Source organism: Carcharodon carcharias, chromosome 20 (assembly GCF_017639515.1).
Source record: "Carcharodon carcharias isolate sCarCar2 chromosome 20, sCarCar2.pri, whole genome shotgun sequence".
Taxonomy (NCBI): domain Eukaryota; kingdom Metazoa; phylum Chordata; class Chondrichthyes; order Lamniformes; family Lamnidae; genus Carcharodon; species Carcharodon carcharias.
In genome coordinates this window covers 24,069,667-24,091,194 of record NC_054486.1, presented here as the reverse complement: position 1 = coordinate 24,091,194, position 21,528 = coordinate 24,069,667, and the positions used below count along the sequence as shown (strand labels likewise).

At 41.4% G+C, this 21,528-nt stretch overlaps 1 protein-coding gene across 1 annotated transcript in view; it reads left to right on the top strand.

Moving 5' to 3' along the window:
• Positions 1 to 21,528, top strand: part of pacs2 (phosphofurin acidic cluster sorting protein 2) — a 257,934-nt gene that overhangs the window by 191,509 nt on the left and 44,897 nt on the right. Inside the window, exon 13 of the mRNA XM_041214574.1 lies at positions 7,115 to 7,247. Within this exon, the coding sequence (XP_041070508.1) occupies positions 7,115 to 7,247 (133 nt within the window). The remainder of the gene's footprint in view (positions 1 to 7,114; positions 7,248 to 21,528) is intronic.

The following is a 21,528-nucleotide window of genomic DNA, read 5'->3' as shown; positions in this document are numbered from 1 at the left end:
CTGATTCCTTCTTGAATGACTCCATTGAATCTGTCTCCACCACATCCTCAGGCTGTGCATTCCAGATCCTAACCAATTGCTGCCTGAAAAAGTTTTTCCTCATGTCTCCATTGCTTCTTTTTCCAATTGCCTTTATTCTGCTCCCTATTGTTCTTGATCTTTCCACCAATGGGAACAGTTTTTCCCTAGCTACTCTGCCCAGGCCCCTCATGATTTTGAATATCTCTATCAAATCTCGTCTGAGCCTTCTCTTCTGTAAGGCAAGCAATCCCAACTTCTCCAATCTATCTACGTAACTGAAGTTCCTCATTCCTGGAACCGTTCTTGTGAATCTCTCTGCAATGCCTTCACATCCTCCCTAAAGTGCGGCACCTCAATGCAATATTCCATTTGAGGCCAAACCAGTGTTTCACACAAGTTTAACATAACTTCCTTGCTTTTGTACTCTATGCCCCTATTAATAAAGCCTAGGATGCTGTATGCTTTATTAATCACTCTCTTCACCTGTCCTGCCATCTTCAATGATCTATGCATATGTATACACCCAGGTCCCTCTTCTCCTGCACCCTCAATTAATTGTACCCTTCATTTTATATTGTCTCTCTGCTTTCTTTCTACCAAAATGAATTACTTCACACTTCTCCACATTAAATTTCATCTGCCACTTATCTGCTCATTCCACCAACCTGTTAAAAGTTCTACCCTAGTCTTCTCACAGTTTACAGTATTTCCAAGGTTTGTATCCTCCGCAGATTTTGAAATTGAGCTCTGTACTAAGGTCTAGGTCATTAATACATGTCAGAAAGAGCAGGGGTCCTAACACCAGCCCCTGAGAAACTCCACTATAAACTTTCTTCCAGTTCAAAAAAACAACCGCTCACCACTACTTTTTCTTGTCACTGAGCCAATTTCATATCCATGTGGCTGCTGTCTTTTTTTATTCCATGAGCTCTAACTTTGCTCAAAAGTCTGCTGTGTGGCACTTTATCAAACGCCTTTTGAAGTCAACATACGCCACGTTGACGACATTACTCTCATCAACCCTCCCTGCTACCTCATCAAAAAATCCCAAGTTAACTAAACACAATTTTCCCTTAACAAATCCGTGCTGGCTTTCCTTAATTAACCTGCATTTGCCCAAATCACGATGAATTCTGTCCCAAATTATTGTTTCTAGAAGCTTCCACACTATTGAGTTTAAACTGACTGGCCTGTAGTTCATTGCCCTTTTCCATAGCCAACCTATATATGGTACATTGATCACTGTCCCCTAAATGCTTCCCTACTGACACTTGATCCACTTGGCCCACCTCATTTTCAAGAACCACATCTAGCAGTGCATCTTTTCTCATTGGACTGGAAACATATTGCTATAGAAAATTCACCTGAACACACTGTAGGAACTCTTGCCCCTCTATACCTTTTCCACTACTGCTACATCCCACTCTATATTCAGATAATTAAAGCCCCACCATTATAACTACCCTATAATTCTTGCACATGTCTAATTTCCTTGCAAATTTGTTTCACTGCCTCTTATCCACCATGAGCAACACCAATCAATTTTTTTGTTCCTTAGCTCTAGCCAAATAAATTCTGTCCTAGACCCCTCTGGGACATCCTCTGTCTTCAGCACTGCAATGCTCTCCTTCATCAATATTGCCACCCCTCCCCTTTTCCTACCTCACATGAACATCCTGCATTCTGGTATATTTAACAACCCATCCTGCCCTTTTTTGAGCCAGGTTTCTGTTTAAAGCCACAAGATCATATTTCCTTGTGGTTTTCTGCCCCTATAACTCACCAGACCTATTTACCGCACTCCGTGCGCTCACATACATGCACAGTAATTTTGATTTAGATTTCATTATTTTCTTCCTTACTCTGAACCAACCTCTATTTCCTACAATAGTGCTATCTGTCTCCCCCAAAGTTCTGTGCACCTTGGTAATACCATCTGATATTGCCTCCTGGTTGCAACACCCCTGTCAAATTAGTTTAAACCCTAGCCAATAGCACTAGCTAATTGCCCCAAAAGGAAATTGGTCCCACGCTCTGTTTAGGTGCAATCTGTTCGGTCTCTACAGGTCCCATCTCCCCCAAGCCTGGTCCCAATATCCCAGCAAGCTAAAGGCCTCCCTCCTGCACTATCTTTTCAGCCATGCATTCATCTGCTTTATCCTTCTATTTCTGTGTTTACTTGCATGTGGTACTGGGAGTAGTTCAGAAATTACTACTTTTGCGGTCCTGCTTGATAATTTCCTACCTAGCTCCCTAAATTCATAAAGCAGAACCACATCCCTCTTTCTGCCTATGTGGGTACCAATGTGGACCATGACTACTCGCTGTTCACCCTCCCCCGTCAGGGTACTGTACAACCATTCAGTGACGTTCTTGAACCTGGTACGGGGGAGGCAACATACCATCCTGGATTCAAGTCTGCAGCCGGAAAAACACCTGTCTGTTCCACTAACTATGAAATCTCCTATTCCTGTTGCTCTTCCAGACTTATTTATGGCCCCTGTACAACAGAGCCAACCCTGGTGCCATGGACTTGGCTGGGGCTTTACTTCCCAGATGAACTATCACTTTCATCAGCATTCAGAACTGAATACTGGTTGGAGAGTGAGATGCACTTAATGGCCTCCTGCATTCCCTGCCTGTTACTTCTTGACTGTCTAGTGGTCATCAATTCCCCCTCTCCCTGCATACTCTTTAAGCTGCGGGGTGCCATGTCTATAAACGTGCTATCCACAAAGCTCTCAGCCTTATGGATGGCAGTGATTGCAGCTGCTGCTCAAGCTTCGAAACCCGGAGGCTCAGGCTGCTGCAACTGATGACGCTTCCTGCACACATGGTTATCCAGGATCCAGGAAGTGTCCTGGAGTTCACATATAGCACAAGATATGCATTCTAGAGGTCGGAGCTGCCCTGCCATTCCTCTATCTATTAAATAATAAAACTTGCTACTACTAATAAACACCTTGCCACATAATAAAAAGAGAAGACTCACCAGCTACTCAGTTTTCTTCTGTTGACGCCACTTAAATATAGGAAAGCTAACTGAATGCTTTACTTCAAGTTTTTAATGTTTTTCATCTCCCAGCTTCTTGGACTCAATCCCTAACTTTGGAGGGAGGGAAACACTGCAGCTATACTCACCAGCCAATCAACTCATGGCTTTCCTGTGATGTGACTGATTTTTTTTTTCACTTTTCAAACTTGAGGGCATCCAGCTCTTTTTCTGCTGTCTCCTTAGGTAAGTGGTAGGCCCTGATCCTGGGCCTCAATTTATCTTCCCAGTGCTCCTGATTCCTCCCAGCTCCACTGCTGTTGGTGCTGTCCCCTCGTGTAAGTCAAAAGTCTGCACCTCTGACACTGCAGCATTCCTTCAATACTACATTGGAGTATCTACATTCTGTCCTCTATTATCTGGCATGGGACCTGAACCCACAACCTTCTGACTCATGCAGCAGACTGCTACCCACTGAGTTCTCAAATACTCAACTTTATTAGCAAAAATTCAGAGGACTAGCCTGGGCCTCTGGATCATTAGTCTAGGTACATACAAACAAGAGTGATTTACATAATACATGGATTTTCAAGCAGAATGTTAGTTGAGTTATTTAAAAATCATGCGGGCTAGGCCTAATGTATTTTCTTGGAGCACTTGAGCTGCAGCAACTGTGCCTCAATAATCCATTAATTCTTTGCAGAATACCTGTGATGGATATTCATACACCAAATACAGCACTGTTCCCTCTTTTGGACTCTTGTCACCTGGGCTTCTGCCTCATGTACTGATATTTGCATATTTTTTTAAAATTTCTTTCATGGGATGTGGGTGTCACTGACAAGGCCAGCATTGGTTACTCATCCCTAATTGCTCTTGAAGTGAGTGGCCTCTAGGCCATTTCAGGGGACAGTTAAGAGTCAACCAAACTGCTGTGTATCTGAGTCACTTACGACCAGGTGAGAATGGCAGATTTCCTTCCCTAAAGGACATTAGTGAACCACATAGGTTTTTAACAACAATCGATGATAGTTTCATGGTCACTATTACTGAGACTAGCTTTAATTCCAGCTTTTATTAATTGAATTTAAATTGCACCCTCTGCTGTGGTAGGATTTGAACCCATGTCCCCAGAGCATTAGCCTGGGCCTCTAGATTACTAGCTCAGTGACATTAATAGTCAGTGTAGATTAATGGTCACTCCCTGAAACAAGTGGATCAAGTGAAGGCTCGGCATTTCTGTCTGTTTCCTGGATCTCCCCTTTGCTTTTCTGAATTTGCAAACCCTCCTCTTTCCTTCTACCTAATGTCCATGCCACCCTGTTTGAGAATCTTCAATTGTCTCCTCTACACTCTGGAAGATTCTCCCTAAAGCTCTCTGACATATGATCCCTCCATTTTCCTCCAGAAGCCAAATCAAAAACTTTTTTTTTTACTTTTGCTTCAGTCACAACCCCGCTTCCTTTACTGTTCTACCTCTAATTATGTTAGTTTCTGTGGAATCATGCTGTATAAACTGGCTTATACTCCCTTGAGTATAAGTTAAGGCATGACCTAATTAAGTTGTTCAAGATGATTAGAATTTGATGAGGTAGATGGAAACTATTTCCCCTGCTGTTGGAGTCCAGATTAAGGGGGCCTAATCTTGAAATTAGAGGTAGGCCTTTCAGGAATGAAATGAGAATCAGGAACTTTCCTGCACAAAGGCAAAAGCTAGATTAATTGAAAATTTCAAAACTCCTATTAACAGACTTCAGTTGTGTAGGGGTAATCAAGTTATAGAACCAAAGAGGGTCTAGCGAGAATGGGAATTTAAAGAAATTAGGAATAGTAAATAAATAGTACTGGAGAAATTAATGTACCAAAAGTCAGCAGATCCCCTGGACCTGATGGCCTGCGTCCTCGGATTTTATAAAAAGTAGCTGGTGGATGCTTTGGTTTTAATCTTCCAGAATTTCTAGATTCTGAACAGTCTGTGTGGATTGGAAAACATAACTTTGCTTCTCAAAAAAGGATGAGTGAAATAGTTAGTCTAACATCAGTAGTAGAGAAAATGCTAGGAAGTATTAATGGGGACGTTCTTATAGACCATAAGATGTAGGAGCAAAAGTAGGCCATTTGGCCCATCGATTCAGCTCTGCCATTCAATGAGATCATGGTTGATCTAATAATTCTCAACTCCACTTTCCTGCCTTTTCCCCATAACCCTTGATTCCTTTGCTGATTAAAAATCTGTCTATCTCAGCCTTGAATATATTTAACGACCCAGCCTCTACAACCCTCTGCGGTTAAGAATTCCACAGATTCACTACCCTCTGAGAGAAGCTATTCCTCCTCACCTCTGTCTTAAATGGGCAACCCCTTACTCTGAGATTATGCCCTTACTTTGAGATTAGGGCACTTGGGCAGAGTCAACACCTATCATGGAATAGAAATTGTGTTTGACAAATCTGTTAGTTTTTCGAGGATGTAGCTAGCAGGGTAGTTAAGTGGGAACCAATGGATTTAGTGTATTTAGATTTCAAAAAGCATTTGATAAGGTGTCATACAAGAGGTTATTGCAGAAAAGTAAGACTCGCGGAATTGGGTGTAATAGATTAGCATAGATTGAGAATTGGTTAACAGACAGAGAACGGTAGGAATAAACAACCTATTTTCAGGTTGGTAGGCTGTAACTGGTGCTGTACCACAAGGATCAGTGTTTGCGCTTCAGGTATTTACAATTTATATCAATTACTTAGATGGGGAGCCTGAGTGTAATGTATCTAAGTTTGTTGACCATACAAATTTGGGTGAGAAAATAAGCTGTAAAAAGGACACAAAAGGCTACAAAGGAAAATGAACAGGTGAAGCGAGTGGGCAAGAACAAGGCAGACAGAATATAATGTGGAGAAGTGTGAAGTTATCTACTTTGGAAGGAAAAATAGAAAAGCAGAATTTTTTTTTTTTAAATGGGAAATGTTGGTCTTCAGATGGAACTTGGATGTTCTTGTACCCGAATCATAGAAAGTTGAGATGCCAGTAGAGCAAGCAATTGGGAAAACAACTGGTATGTTAGGGCTTGGTAAAGAAGTCTGACCACAATTATATAGGGTCTTGATGAGATCATACCTCGAGTACTGCCAACAGTTTGGTCTCCATCCCTAAGGAAGAACATACTTGCCATGGAAGGAGTGCCACAATGGTTCATTAGACTGATTCCTGGGATGAGAGAATTGTCTAATGAGTAGACAAATTGAGTAGACTATATTCCCTAGAGATTAGTGTGTGACCTCATTGAAATTCTTAAAGGGCTTGACAGGGTGGAGGTAGGAGGATGTCTCCCCTGGTTGGGAAGTCCAGAACCTAGGGGTCACAGTCTCAGAATAAGGGGTCAGCCATTTAGGACTGAGATAAGGCGAAATTCCTTCACTCAAAGAGTTGCAAATCTTTGGAATTCTCTCCCAGAGAGCTGTGGATGCTCTGTAGTTGAGTAAATTCAAAACAAAGGTTGACAGATTTTTGAATACTAAAGAAATCAAGGGATGTGGGGATAATAATGCAGGAAGATGGTGTTGAGGTATAAGATCAGCTGTGATCTTATTGAATGGCAGAGTGGGCCCGAAGGTGCAAATGACCTTCTCCTGCTCTTCTATTTCTTATTTTCTTAAAGCAAGTAGATGGAGTTGAGGTACAGATCAGCCATGATCTAATTCATTGGTGGAACAGGCTTGAGAAGCTGAATAGCCTATTTATTTTCCTTTATTCCTTTAATCCTTCCTATAAACATAATGCTATGCTACGTAAAGACAATCTATTGATTTGTAGTTCCACAATGTGAGCTCGCTGGTATTTTAAAACCCCTAGCAACCACTGGAGTTAATTTGCATGAGACACCAGTTCTTGTCACAGTTGTTTCTGGCTGCACAGTTTTATTATGCAATTTCATATTCATTTCTCTCACCCCAAATAAAAATCCGAGATGCTAAGTTTGCCTGCTTGCTTTGAGACTTAGAACAATTGCTTTCAGCTCCATGGATACAAATCTTGTTCTGCTCACAGACCTATATTCCTGGTGTGTGGTGCTCCTGATCTGTTTTTTTCATAACCTTGCCTCATTAGATCAGAAGGAAAGCAGGTGGGACGCCGTGGAAGAAGTACGTCCCTGAAAGAACGGCAGCCTGCAAGGCAGCAGAACGAACGGGCAAACAGCTTGGATAATGAGCGCTCACCGGAGCCACGGCAGCATCTGCAGGTAGGCGCAGAAGTGTAAAATCCCCGCTTCGACAGAGAGGCAATTCGCTTCACCCTAAGAAATATTGTGTACAAAATTTAAAACCCTTCAGTTTTTCCAAAACAATTTCCCTTTTAAAAATTAAAAATAAAAATTCATCCTTTTAAGTCATAGTAACATTATGCAGCAGGTACTCTATTTCCTTCAGACTCTGAAGCCAGAAATATCTGTTCTTTGCTTGTCTTTTTATGTTTGTTTGCTTATTCTGCTCCCCAGATGCAGGTTGGTTTGTGGGTCACTTGGTAAGCGGCAAATTTGGCCAACATTTAATTTAAGAGAATGTTCTGAAGGTTTGTGGCAATCAATAAAGAGTGCAGGAGGGCATGCCAAGAGCAGCACCAGGCATATCTAAAATGAGGTGTCAACCTGGTGAAGCTACAACACAGGACTGCTTGCGTGCCAAACAGCACAAGCAGCATGCGATAGACTGAGCTAAGCGATTCCATAACCAACAGAGCAGATATAAGGTCTGCAGTCCTGCCACATCCAGTCGTGAATGGTGGTAGACAATTAAACAACTAACCAGAGGAGGAGGCTCCACAAATATTACCATCCTCAATGATGGGGGAGCCCAGCCTAGCAGTGCAAAAGATAAGGCTGAAGCATTCGCAAGTCTTCAGCCAGAAGTGCCAAGTGGACGATCCATCTCTCCCTCCTCCGGAGGTTCCCAGTATCACAAATGTTAGTCTTTAGCCAATTCAGTTCACTCCACATGATATCAAGAAATGGCTGAAGGCACTAGATACTGCAAAGGCTATGGGTCCTGGCAATGATCCAGCAATAGCACTGAAAACATGCTCCAGAACTTGCTGCGCTCCTAGCCAAGTTGTTCCAGTACAGCTACAACACTGGCATCTACCCGACAATATGGATAATTGCTCAAAAAGCAGGATAAATCCATCTCGGCCAGTTACCGCTCCATCAGTCTACTCTCGATCATCGGTAAAATGGTGGAAGGGGTCATCAACAGCGCTATCAAGCAGCACTTGCTTAGAAATAACCTGCTTACTGATGATCAGTTTGGGCTTTGCCAGGGCCACTCGGCTCCTGATCTCATTACAGCATTGGTTCAAACATGGACATAAGAGCTGAACTCCAGAGGTGAGGTGAGAGTGTCTGTCCTTGACATCAAGGCAGTATTTGATGTAGCAAAGCTGGAGTCAATGAGAATCAGGGGGGAAAACTCTCCGCTGGTTGGAGTCATACCTAGCACAAAGTTAGATGGTTGTAGTTGTTGGAGGTCAATCATCTCAGTTCCAGGGCATTGCTGCAGGAGTTCCTCAGGGTAGTATCCTTGGCCCAACCATCTCCAGCTGCTTCATCAATGACTTTCCTTCCATCATATGGTCAGAAGTTGAGGTGTTCATTGATGATTGCACAATGTTCAACACCATTCGTGACTCCTCAGATATTGAAGCAGTTCATGTCCAAATGCAGCAAGACCAGCACAATATCCAGACTTGGGCTGACAAGTGGCAAGTAACATTCACACCACACAAGTGCCAGGCAATGACCATCTCCAACAAGAGAGAATCTAACCATTGCCCCTTGACATTCAATAGCATTGCTATTGCTGATTTCCCCTTCTATCAACATCCTGGGCTAACACTGACCAGAAACTGAACTGTACTAGCTATATAAATACTGTGGCTACAAGAGCAGATCGGAGGCTAGGAATCCTGCAGCGTGTAACTCACCTGCTGATTCACCAAAGCCTGTCCACTATCTACAAGGCAAAAGTCAGGAGTGTGATGGAATACTCTCCACTTGCCTGGATGAGTGCAGCTCCAACAACACTCGAGAAGCTCGACACCATTCAGGACAAAGTAACCCGCTTGATTGGCACCTGATCCACAAACATTAACTTCCACCACTACTGATGCACAGTAGCAGCAATGTATACCATCTACAAGATGCACTGCAGGAACTCACCAAGGTTCCTTAGACAACTCCTTCCAAACCCACAATCGCTACCATCTAGAAGGACAAGGGCAGAAGATGCATGGGAACACCATCACCTGGAAGTTCTCCTCCAAGCCACACAGCATCCTGACTTGGAAATGTATCACTGTTCCTTCACTGTCGCTGGGTTAAAAACCTGGAACTGCTTCCCTAACAGCACTGTGGATGTACCTACACCACATGGACTGCAGCGATTCAGGAAGGCAGCTCACCACCACCTTGTAAAGGGCAATTAGGGATGGGCAATAAACGCTAGCATAGCCAGTGATGCTCACATCCCATGAATGAATAAAGAAAATCCCAGAATTATTCTGTGCGAGATGATCAGAGCAGTCTGGTCAAAGAACTGTTATGGTGAAGCATTTTGAAAAGGGCAGGTTGTGTTTTTTAATTATTTTTTTCCTTCCTTCTACTCAAGGCATGAGACATGTTTGGGTGCAGTTCAGCAGGCACCTCTAGCATGTCAACCAAATAATTATCCTTCATTCTTGAGCCTCAATAACCTGTAATGATGCTAGGCAGTTCTACCTGATGGCACATCACAGTTCTGTTTTCCCCTCGCATCCACAAACATGCACTTCTGACAGGAACTACTGAACAGCAACCATGAGCTTTGTGACCTCTATCCATTCCTAAAGCAGTAAACACTAAAATAGATGATGTTCTCCCCACCTCCTCCATTGCCATGACTCCAACGGAGACCTGCCAACAGAGTATCAGCCAAGAATTGAAACATGGTACCTTCTTTGTTCACTGTTACACTGCATAATGCATGTAAATAGTCTGAGCTATCATGAAACTCTTTAAAACAGTATATTGTATAGAAGAAACACGCAGTGGAGGAGATTCAAAGTTTACACTGCTGTAGTTTATTCAGATAGGGAAGGATGTATTACTGCTGCATTACCATAGAGCAAACTTTCACCATTTGTACCTAAAGCAAAGTCATTGACATAAATTAGCATGGATTGGATTCCTAGAGGGGTCCGTGCTGGGGCTTCAACTTTTTACAGTTTATATCAATGACTTAGACGGGAGGGGAGTGAAGGCATGGTAAATATGCAGATGATGCAAAGATATGTAGTTGAGTATGTTGTGAAGAGAAAATAAGGTTGCAGATGGATATAGATAAATTGAGCGAATGGGCAAAAACCTGCTAGATGTGGGAAATAATGTGGGAAAATGTGAAGTTGTTCACTTTGGCAGGAAGAATAAAAAAGCAGAGTTACTTAAATGGAGAACAGCTGCATAATTCCGAGGTGCAGAGGGATCCATGTGTTCTAGTGCAAGAGTCACAAAAAGTTAGAATGCAGTTACAGCAAGTAATTAAGAAGGTTAGTGGAATGCTATCCTTTATTACGAGAAGAATTGAACATAAAAGTAAGGATGTTATGCTTCATTTATACAGGGCATTGATGAGACCAATTTTGAATAGTGTGTGCAGTTCTGGTCTCCTTATTTAAGGAAGGATGTAAATGAGTTGGAGGCGGTTCAGAGGAGGTTTGCTAGATTAGCACCTGGAATGGGTGGGTTGCCTTATGAGAAAAGGTTGGACAGACTGGAGTTTAGAAGAGTGAGGCGTATTGATTGATTGATTGAAGTATATAAGATCCTGAACAGTATTGACAAGGTGGATGTGGAAAGGATGTTTCCTCTTGTGGCGAGTCCAGACTAGGAAGCACTGTTTTAAAATTAGGGATTGCCCTTTTAGGACAGAGTTGAGGAGAAAGTTTTTTCCCTCAGAGGGTTGTGCAACTTTGAACTCTCTGCCTCAGAAGGTGGTGGAGGTGGGGTCACAGAATCACGGAGTGCAGAAGAGGCCCTTTGGCCCATCGAGTCTGCACCGATACGTGAGAAACACCTGACCTACCTACCTAATCCCATTTACCAGCACTTGGCCCATAACCTTGAATGTTATAACGTACCAAGTGTTCATCCAGGTACTTTTTAAAGGATGTGAGGCAACCCACCTCCACCACCCTCCCAGGCAGTGCATTCTAGACCATCACCACCCTCTGGGTAAAAAGGTTTTTCCTCACATCCCCGCTAAAGCTCCTGCCCCTCACCTTGAACTTGTGTCCTCTCGTGACTGACCCTTCAACTAAGGGGAACAGCTGCTCCCTACCCACCCTGTCCATGCCCCTCATAATCTTGTACACCTCGATCAGGTCGTCCCTCAGTCTTCTCTGCTGCAACGAAAACAACCCAAGTCTATCCAACCTCTCTTCATAACTTACATGTTTCATCCCAGGCAACATCCTGGTGAATTCCTCTGCACCCCCTCCAGTGCAATCACATCCTTCCTATAATGTGGCAACCAGAACTGCACACAGTACTCCAGCTGTGGCCTCACCAAGGTTCTATACAACTCCAACATGACCTCCCTACATTTGTAATCTATGCCTCGATTGATAAAGACAAGTGTCCCATGTGCCTTTTTCACCACTCCACTAACATGCTCCTCCGCCTTTAGAGATCTATGGACACACACGCCAAGGTCCCTTTGTTCCTCAGAACTTCCTAGTGTCATGCCGTTCATTGAATATTTCCTTATCAAATTACTCCTTCCAAAGTGTATCACCTCACACTTTTCAGGGTTAAATTCCATCTGCCACTTAACTGCCCGTTTGACCATCCCGTCTATATCTTCCTGTAGCCCAAGACACTCAACCTCACTGTTAACCACCCTGCCAATCTTTGTGTCATCCACAAATTTACTAATCCTACCCCCCACCTAATCATCTATGTTGTTTATATAAATGACAAATAATAGGGGACCCAGCACAGATCCCTGTAATCCGCCACTGGACACTGGCTTCCAGTCACTAAAGCATCCTTCTGTCATCACCCTCTGTCTCCTACAGCTAAGCCAATTTTGAATTCACCTTATCAAATTACCCTGTAAGCCGTGTACATTTGCCTTTTTTATAAGTCTCCCATGTGGGACCTTGTCAAAGGCTTTGCTGAAATCCATATAAACTACATCAACTGCACGACCCTCATCAACACACCTGGTCACCTCCTCAAAAAATTCAATCAAATTTGTTAGGCATGACCTCCCTCTGACAAAGCCATGCTGACTATCCTTGTTCAAACCTTGCCTCTCCAAGTGATGATAGATTCTCTCCTTCAGAATTTTCTCCAATAGTTTCCCTACCACTGATGTGAGATTCACTGGCCTGTAGTTCCCTGGCTTATCTCTGCAACCCTTCTTAAATAGCAGAACCACATTAGCTGTTCTCCAGTCCTCTGGCACCTCCCCCGAGGTCAGAGAGGAATTAAAAATTTGGGACAGAGCCCCTGCGATCTCCTCCCTTGCCTCCCTCAGCAGCCTGGGACACAAATCATCCAGACCTAGAGATTTATCCACTTTTAAGCCTGCCAACACCTCCAATACCTTGTCACTCCCATATCAATTTGCTTAAGAACCTCGCAGTCTCTCTCCCCAAGTTCGATACCTTCATCCTCATTCTCTTGAGTGAAGATGGATGTGAAGTATTCATTCAACACTCTAACGATGTCATCTGGCTCCACCCATAGATTGCCCCCTTGGTCCCACCTTTTTGAGGAGGTGACCAGGTGTGTTGATGAGGGTCGTGCAGTTGATGTAGTTTATATGGCCTACTCTTTCTCTGGTTATCCTCTTCCCATCGATATATTTATAGAATATCTTGGGATTTTCCCTACTTTTATCGGCCAGAGCTTTCTCATATCCCCTCTTTGCTCTCCTTGAATATTTTTAAGGTGCAAGTAGATAGATTGTTGTTAGGCAAGGGAATCAGATGTTATCGGGGTTAGATGAAAATATGGAATTCGAAACATAAACAGATCAGCTATGATCTTATCGAATGGCAGAGCAGGCTCGAGGGGGCCAGATGGCCTACTTCTCCTATTTCGTATGTTCGTATGTATGTAGATAACAGGGTTGATGAGAGTAGTGTGGTTGATGATGTGTATGGACTTTCAAAACATGTTTGATAAAGTGTCACATAATAGACTCGTTAGCAAGATTGTAGCCCATGAGATTAATGGGACAGTGACCATGTTGATACAAAATTAGTTAAAAGGCAGAAAGCATACAGTAGTGGTATGGGTTTGTTGTTTAATACTACTGCTCTCTAATTCTCAAAAGGGAATTGGGTATATACTTGAAAAAGAAAACTTGCATGACTATCGGATAAGAGGGGACTTAGAGTTGGAACTTTTTAAAGAGCTGGCACAGGCATAATTGGTCAATCTGTGTTGGCTGATTCTATGATGTTAGCTATGAAGAGCAATGTAATGCTACCACTAATAGCGAAGAAGAAATTTTTCTCTGCAGCAAAGGAAAAAAAATTGTTTCAAACCAATAGCAAGTAGTTGGATAATATTTGCAAAAATCAGAAGGCATACCCACCTTCCGTGAAGTGTGGAGGTGGCAGGGAAAGATAGTTGAAATATGCCTCACTTCTCCCTTTCTCCCAATTTCCCCCAAAACAACGTTTTCTGTCTTTGTGTTTCTGTCCCAGTTTTCATCTCACTTATTCAGAACTTTCTTGCTTCTTCAGTGATTCAATTTTAGATTTAACAGTTATAGGTTTAACAGTTTCAGCTAAACCTAACAGGGATGATAACCTTGACCAAGGATGAGAAACTAGTCCTGAGATGCTAAGTTTATTTCCACTGGGGCAAAGAAGGCTAATAAGAATTTTACTTAAAAAAAATTGGAGTTATTACTGTTTTAATAATGTGAATCAAGAGAGGCTATTTCCACTGTTGAAGAATTATTGAGGAGGAGGGTAGCATCATCAATTTAAAGTTGTCACTCCTGATGATACCTTCTGCTTACATGAATTGGTTTACTGAAGAAATGTAATGAGGGCAAAGCTTCTGGTTTAACATTTAAACATTTCCTATCCTGAGTGCTTGCTAATTTTATAAGTGCAATGAAATCTCAGTACCGAAGGTTCCTTCTCATTGTTTAACCTTTAACTCCATACTCCCAGAAAGCCTTAATTTAAGGTATAACACTAATTGGGTCTTGGAGTTTCTCAGTTGTCAGCCTATAGGCTGGAACCAGGAGCAGAGATGAATGGTGAGAATCCCTGCAGCAGATAAATATACATTACAAGTGAGTCTTGCCCCCTGAATTTCTTTGAAAATTGTTAAATCATGCATTGATGTTACTGAACTGATGGCATGATGAATCTGTAGCATCAATCATTGTGTTCACATGCTTCAGGGTACTTCAGGATTCACACATTATAACTATTAGTATCAGTGCAGGGAGTTGATATTATGAACACTCACGGACTGATCAGCACACTTTGTGCAAAACACCTTACCAAACACCTGAAAATCTATATACGTTCCGTTCACTTTATCTATATAATTAGTCACTTCTTCACTTTAAAAGCCAAGTGTGTATGGTAAATTTAACAAAGCGCTCCTTGATTTCGCCATGCATCTCTAAAGGCCCCTTAATTTGATCTCGAGTTATGGATGCTGCTCAAACTCATGGCGTAAGAATGTGATAGGCAACAGATGGAGGAGGTATTCATCTCATCAGTCAGAGAAGGTTCTGAACCTAAATTTCTGAGGTAAAAAGACGAGTGTTAAACCTACCACCGCACTCAGCCAACCTAGCACCCAGGCTCCTGCGTGAAATAGTGGCCACTTAAGCAAGCAGGGCCACGGGCATTGATGGAACTATACCACTGCATAGGCTAGAAAGGGAAAAAAGTCAACGGAAAGAAAAAAGCCGTGTTCATGCAGAGTCTCGTGATAAATGTATGAACCAAAGGGTCATCAATAAAAAAGGGTTCTTTCCTTATTTGTATATTTGATAGAAAAACACTTAGAGTTGAGTCTTAGTGAGATCTATATGTAAAAATGCATTTAAGATGCTAGGAGAGAAGCACTCAGATGGAGACTAGTGACCTTGAGCGCTGCTGTCCTCCTTCAGCCAGTCAACCTCTGGCTCGTATTGATCCTATCAATTGGAGGAAACCCTGCCTTTTCCTGCTTCCTCATTGGTGTTCTTCAGACTGAGTTGGGTCCTAATGCTAGTGGAGGTGTGCATTTTGCCTCTCATATTGACAGCTTCTGGCAGGAGGCCCATGCACCTGCCAGCAGCAGAACAGTATCAAAATAAATATGTCTTGGGTGCCTGGTCTTTGAGAAATGGACAATTCCTGTGGCTTTCAGGATTATTTTTTAAGCCATACATAAATTTCTTATAGAATGTTTCATTAACAGTGTATGAAGGTCATTAATTAATAGGTAGAGAATAATGTGCTGAGATCTTGAGAACATTGCTAAGCATTTTAAAGCTCTGTTTGATATGTAGATGTATATCTCTCTGCTTTGATGCATTTTGTCCAAAGGTGTCACTGGTGGTGAGTCTTTCTCATTCTGATATTCCTACAAAGCCACAGAAGCTGTCCAGAATGGTAATCATGGTCGATGCAGATCCTTTAAAAGGTTACAGTGCTTAAATTGTTCAGGCCAGGATATATGAATATGGGATATATTGGCCTTGGGTGAGGTGCAGCATAAATTTATCACAGATGAGGCTAAAAGGGTTAAATTATAAAGACAGATTATTAGACTAGGCATTCCTTTCCTTTAATGTAGAAGATTAAGGTGTGACCTAACTGAGGTGTTTATGGTGATTAAAGGATTTGTCAGGGCAGATAGAAAGAAACTATTTCCTCTGGTCCAGAACAAGAGGACAGAAGCTTAAAATTAGAGCTGGGCTGCTCATGGCAGATGCCAGGAAGTACCATTTCACAAAAAAGGTAGTGGAAATCTGGTACACTCTCCCCAAAAAGCTTTTGAGGTTGGGGCTCAATTGAAAATTTCAAAACTGAGATAATGGGTGGAATTTTACGGTCCTGCTGAAATCAATGGACTTATTGCATTTATGGCCCCGCCTCCACCATGACTGTGCTGTAAAATTCCACCCAATAGATTTTTGTTAGGCGTAAGGGTATTGAGGAATTAGGAACCAAGGTAGGTAAATAGAGTTGAATTACAGATCAATGACAATCTAATTTAATAGCAGAGCAGGCTTGAAGAGCTCAATAGCTGACTCCTGTCCCTACATCTCTACCTGCCCAAGTTTCAGACTCAGTTACATATCCAGGCAGAGACAGTATCAACATGTGTCCTCTAGGTAGTTTGAAACTATTTTACAACCAGTGAGCACCAAGACGTTGACTGCTTAATTTATTCAAATTTGCAAGTACAATTTAAAGTTATTTGCACCTATTTTTAGTTTGTATGGACCATTTTTTTTAGTTAATGGTGACCCCTGCTTTGAGATAGCAAATACCACCCCTTGGGTCTGGGAAAAAGAGACAAATAGGGCAGACAGTTATGAAGTCATTCTGATTTTTACCCATTGACAACTTAGGGTTATGACTTTGTCATGTAGGGAGCCACTCATCCACCGCTGACATTGTGCATTAACTTTAGGCTGATAAAAGCCCCTCTCTCCATTCACCAATGTGATATTTCCATCTATACCACTGCAGTTGTTTTGCGTAGTTTTGCATTCTAATTACTTCATTGTCTTATCTTTGAAAACTTAGTTGAAGAAAATCTTCACAAAGCGCATGCATTTTACACTTCACCACACAGCAGCCTGAGTGACAATTTCACTGCCCCCCAGTTGCACTGCAACCAGTATGAAAAATACAGTGCATTGTAAAACCTTGCTTTTTACCTCTACCAGTCTAAAACTCATGAACCTTGATTTAGAACTCACTCTTAGGCTAATCTTGTAACTCGCTCTTGAATTATTGGCCCTGGTTGCTTCTAGACATAGTAAATAATATCCCTAAAGTCTTAGTCATTTATCATCTCTTTCCCTTACCAGCTGACCTTGCATGAATACCAGTTAGTGCTCAATTATGTGCAACTTTGTGCTGTGGGCCTGCATCTGCTTAGATCTGGAATTGATAGTGCCACGAGCTGATTTGACATGGAACCACTGCAATCAACAGAGGAGGCTTTCATCTAGTCAATCAGGATCAAATCCAGACCTGAATGCTGGAGGTATTGAAAAGGTTCCTCTAAGCCACAGTACCATCCAGAATATTACCTCAAACTAAGGCAAGAAAGCAGAACTAAAGAGCTTAAATTCAAATTCGCAAGAAGTAGTTCTACAACCAACGTAACACAATCACATTAACCATTTATCGAATTATTTGTGAGACCTGTCTGCACAATTTGGCTATTGTGTTTCCTACATTATAACAGTAACTCATGTGGTAGTGAATTCTACAATCTAATGACATTTTGGGTGAAGACTTTCTCCCTGAATTTTTTATTTTATTTACTAGTGACTATCTTATATTTATGACCCCTCATTTTGGATTCCCCCACAAGTGGAAACTTCTTTTCTATATCTACCCAATCAAACTCTTTCATAATTGTAAAGAACTCTATCAGGTCATCTCTCAGCCTTTTCTTTTCTAGAGAAAAGAACCTGAGTTTTTATAAAGTGCCTCAAGATGTCCTAAAGTGCTAATAGCCAATTTTTTATATATATATATATATATATATATATATATATATATATCTAGTCATTGTTGCAATAATGAGAGGGTTTGGATAGGGACAATGACCTTTTGATTGATTCCAGGTGTTCAGCACAAAAATCAAGGCTGACACTCCACTGCAGGACTGAGGGAATACTGCATTTTCACAGGTGCTGTCTTTCGGACGAAATGTTAAACTCAGTCGCCGTCTGCTTCCTCAAGTGGATGTAAAAGATCCCATGGCACTATTTCAAAAAATAGTAAGGAAGTTATCCCATGTCCTGGTCAATATTTATCCCTCAATCATAATCACAAAATAGATTATCCAGTCATTATCACATTGCTGTTTGTGGACGTTTGCTGCGTGCGTATTGGCTGCCACATTTCCTACATTATAATAATGACTACACTGCAAAAAGTACTTCATTATTTGTAAAACACTTTGAGACATCTGACAGCCGTGAAAGGCATTATATAATTTTTTATAAATTTGTCGATTTGAAGCTCTGCTTCATCCCCAAAGTTAACTGCCTGGGTAGTAGCTTGAGTCGGGAAATTTCCCAACTTGGCAGACCTGCCTCTATTCAAAAGGCCTGGTTAGATCCAATTTTCGCTCTGAGGAGAAGGGGCAGGATTAGGTTGGGCAGCCGATGCTGGAAACAGATCCCAGGGGTGAGTAAGTGCTGAGTTGGGCTGGTTAGAAGGCCCACCTTGGTTCTCTGGAACTTCGTCCCAGTTATTTTAGAAGCTGTTAGACCCTCTAGCCCTCAACCAGCTCACCAACCAACCTCATGCCAACTCATGCCTCCTCATAACCCCCATGCCACCTCATATACCACATGCTACCTCAGTAGTCACTCACCCAGTATCCACCATGGGCAGACCTCAGAAGCTACATGGAGATGAAAAAATGTACACTTCTGAAAAAAAAATGAAAAATCTAATACAGCTCTCACTTCTACACACATTTTAGTTAAAAAAAACTCCCATTCATGAAACCCATTCAAAGCTTTTGAATCTCAAGTGGTAAAAATCATATAAAAATAAACAAACTTCTATTCAGACCCCATATCAAATACAACTAATCCTTTAATAGCCTCTTTACACTGTCAATCAAACTCTGTCCTCAGGACCCCCCTGCAGAGATAATTGTAGTTTTGACTTCTATTTAAACTCCATAAACAGATGGTAATTTTTTTTCTAACCTACACCAGATGGCCTATCGATCAAAGCAGTCCAGCAGAGGTTTTTTTTAAACTCTAAATCTAATTGACAACTTCAGCTTGTGTTTTTCCCCATGTTTAAAGGACTGGGGATTTAAAAATCTTCAGAGCAGGATATTTAAACAGACTTTATCTGTCCTTCAAGAGCGTTTCATGTCTACTGCATCAATTCATGACTCCCACACTGTAGATTAAGACTTTTAGGCCAGCCAAAATTGAGTCTGTTTAAATTTGGCACTGTGTTCAAATGGCCTTGATGAGTTCAAATGACTTACTGAGTTCAGGTCTCCCACCTGTGTAAATCATGCCCCACTCTCTTCCCTGCCAACAAGAATTAGATCTGCCAGAAATGAGGGCAGGACTTCTGCATCCAGGTCCCATGGGGAAGCATTTTAAATTTGTGTTTATTCAGTGACACTTTTTTAAAGGTCCGCATAGTCTTCCCAACTCTGTGAAAATCCGACTCCAACTCGTACCTAATCATTGGCTGTTTTCTCTCTGCCAATTCTGGTGAAATATACATAAGTTGAGTTTGTTTTTTCAACTCTTGCCTCAGGGTAGGCCTGTGCTTCACTAACTGCTCTTGCCTTATTTAATTCCCTCTTTCACTGAACAATATGGCACAGTTTAATGGGAGAGAAAAAAACACCCACAAAAATGTTAATCAATTTCAGTTGTAGGGTGGAGTAAGTCCTATGGAGAAATAAATATTGAGTTTATGGATCCCCACCCCCCACCACTCCTGCCAAAAAAAAAATGCAGAGTGACTGTGCTAGGTTTCAGTCGTGATTATGTTTGGAAATTGTGATTGTTGGTAAGTGCAGCCCTTAAATATATTCTGTAAAAGTGCAACCTGGAATAATGCAAAGTAGATGGGTTGAATTTACCCTTCTGTGACGTTCTAATGCTAACCAGCATATTGTGTCAATATATAGTGTAAACGGAGTAATATATCTCCCCTTTTTAATTAAAAAAAATCTGACGAACCAAGCCTTGTTTACTCCCCCTTTCGCCACTCATTTTACATTCAAAGCTGAATGACTGCTAACCTTCATCCCTTAACTTCAAAGGGCACTACTTTGACATTGCTGAACAGCATGAAGAGAGCCGCATTCACTCAAGTAAGTGAGCGGTGAATCTTTTACCTGCATATGTTTTTACTTAAAGATTTTTGCTAATTTAAATAAAAATTGTGCCTAACAAAGCGGCAGTAATAGAAACATTTTAAATTTGTGTTTATTCAGTTGAAGCTTTTTTTGACTAAATATGAGAGAGAGTAATAAGTTCAACTAATTTGTTGGGACTTAGGTGATATAAACCAAACATTTAGCTTGGTGAATATCACTGCTTTGTAATTTGTTTTCTACCTTCCATTATTATATACTTGGAGCCAACTTATTTCCTTATAACACACACAAATTAGGGGGACTATTACAAGTGGTTGCAAAGTGCATCTGCACTGCGATGATATTCAATGACAAGTGGTAGAATCTCAATTCACTCTCAAATTCTCTCCTTTAACACCGAGCTAATAAGACTGAACTTTTTTGGAAGGGACAAGGTGATGCCTTCAAATTTTGACATTTCTTAGAGCAAGATTTGAAGGCATGTTTCTGAAATAGGATTAAGACCTAAGTTTGGGGCTGAGGGAGTGGGGGGAAATGGTAGGAGAGAAGGATTGGGTCTGGCAGCAGAAACAGAAAATGCATGTGAACATAGAGTAAGTCAGCATTTGAAAGAAAGCAAAGGGTTAATGCTTTAGCTGTAGCTATTCTGATAAAGGGTCTCCAACTGAAATTTTGACATTTCTTTCTCTTTCTAAAGCTGACAAACCTCCTGTGCCTTTTCAGTATTTGCTGATTTATTTTATATAACTGTTCTAGAATTGCAGTGATTTTTAAAGACACTATTAGAACATCAGTAAGAGAGGATTAAGGCAAGTGAAAGCAACCATCAAAAACTCTGGTTAGCATTGAGGGGACTACAGTGAAAGGTTCACTGAATTGGTCATTGAGTAAATTGAGTTTATATTCTCTGGAGTTTAGAAGAATGTGAGGCGATCTCATTGAAACCTACAAAATTCTGAAGGAGCGTAGTAGGATGGACACAGAGATTTTTTCTATTGGTCAGGGAATTTAAAACACGGGGCAAATGAAAAAAAGGAATTGGCAGACTTCTTGAATAATTACTTTTGTGTCAGTCTTCACTAAGAAAGAGAAAAATATACCTGACAATCTGGACGGCTGGGGTGGGGGTATGTTGTGCGGTGGGTGCAGTGGATTAATAATGATTCAAGCACTGGAACTCACTAAAATTAATGCAAGCGAGAAAACAAGATTAGAAAAAATAATGACACTGAAGACTGACAAATCCCTAGGACTTGATTTCTACTTGAGTTTTAAAGGAAGTGGGTGAGGAAATTGAAGTTGTTTTATCCATAATCTTCCAAAGCGATTTCAATTCAGGAATTGTCCCTATAGAGTGGAAAATTGCAAATGTAACTCCATTATTTAAGAAAGGTGAGAGAGAGAA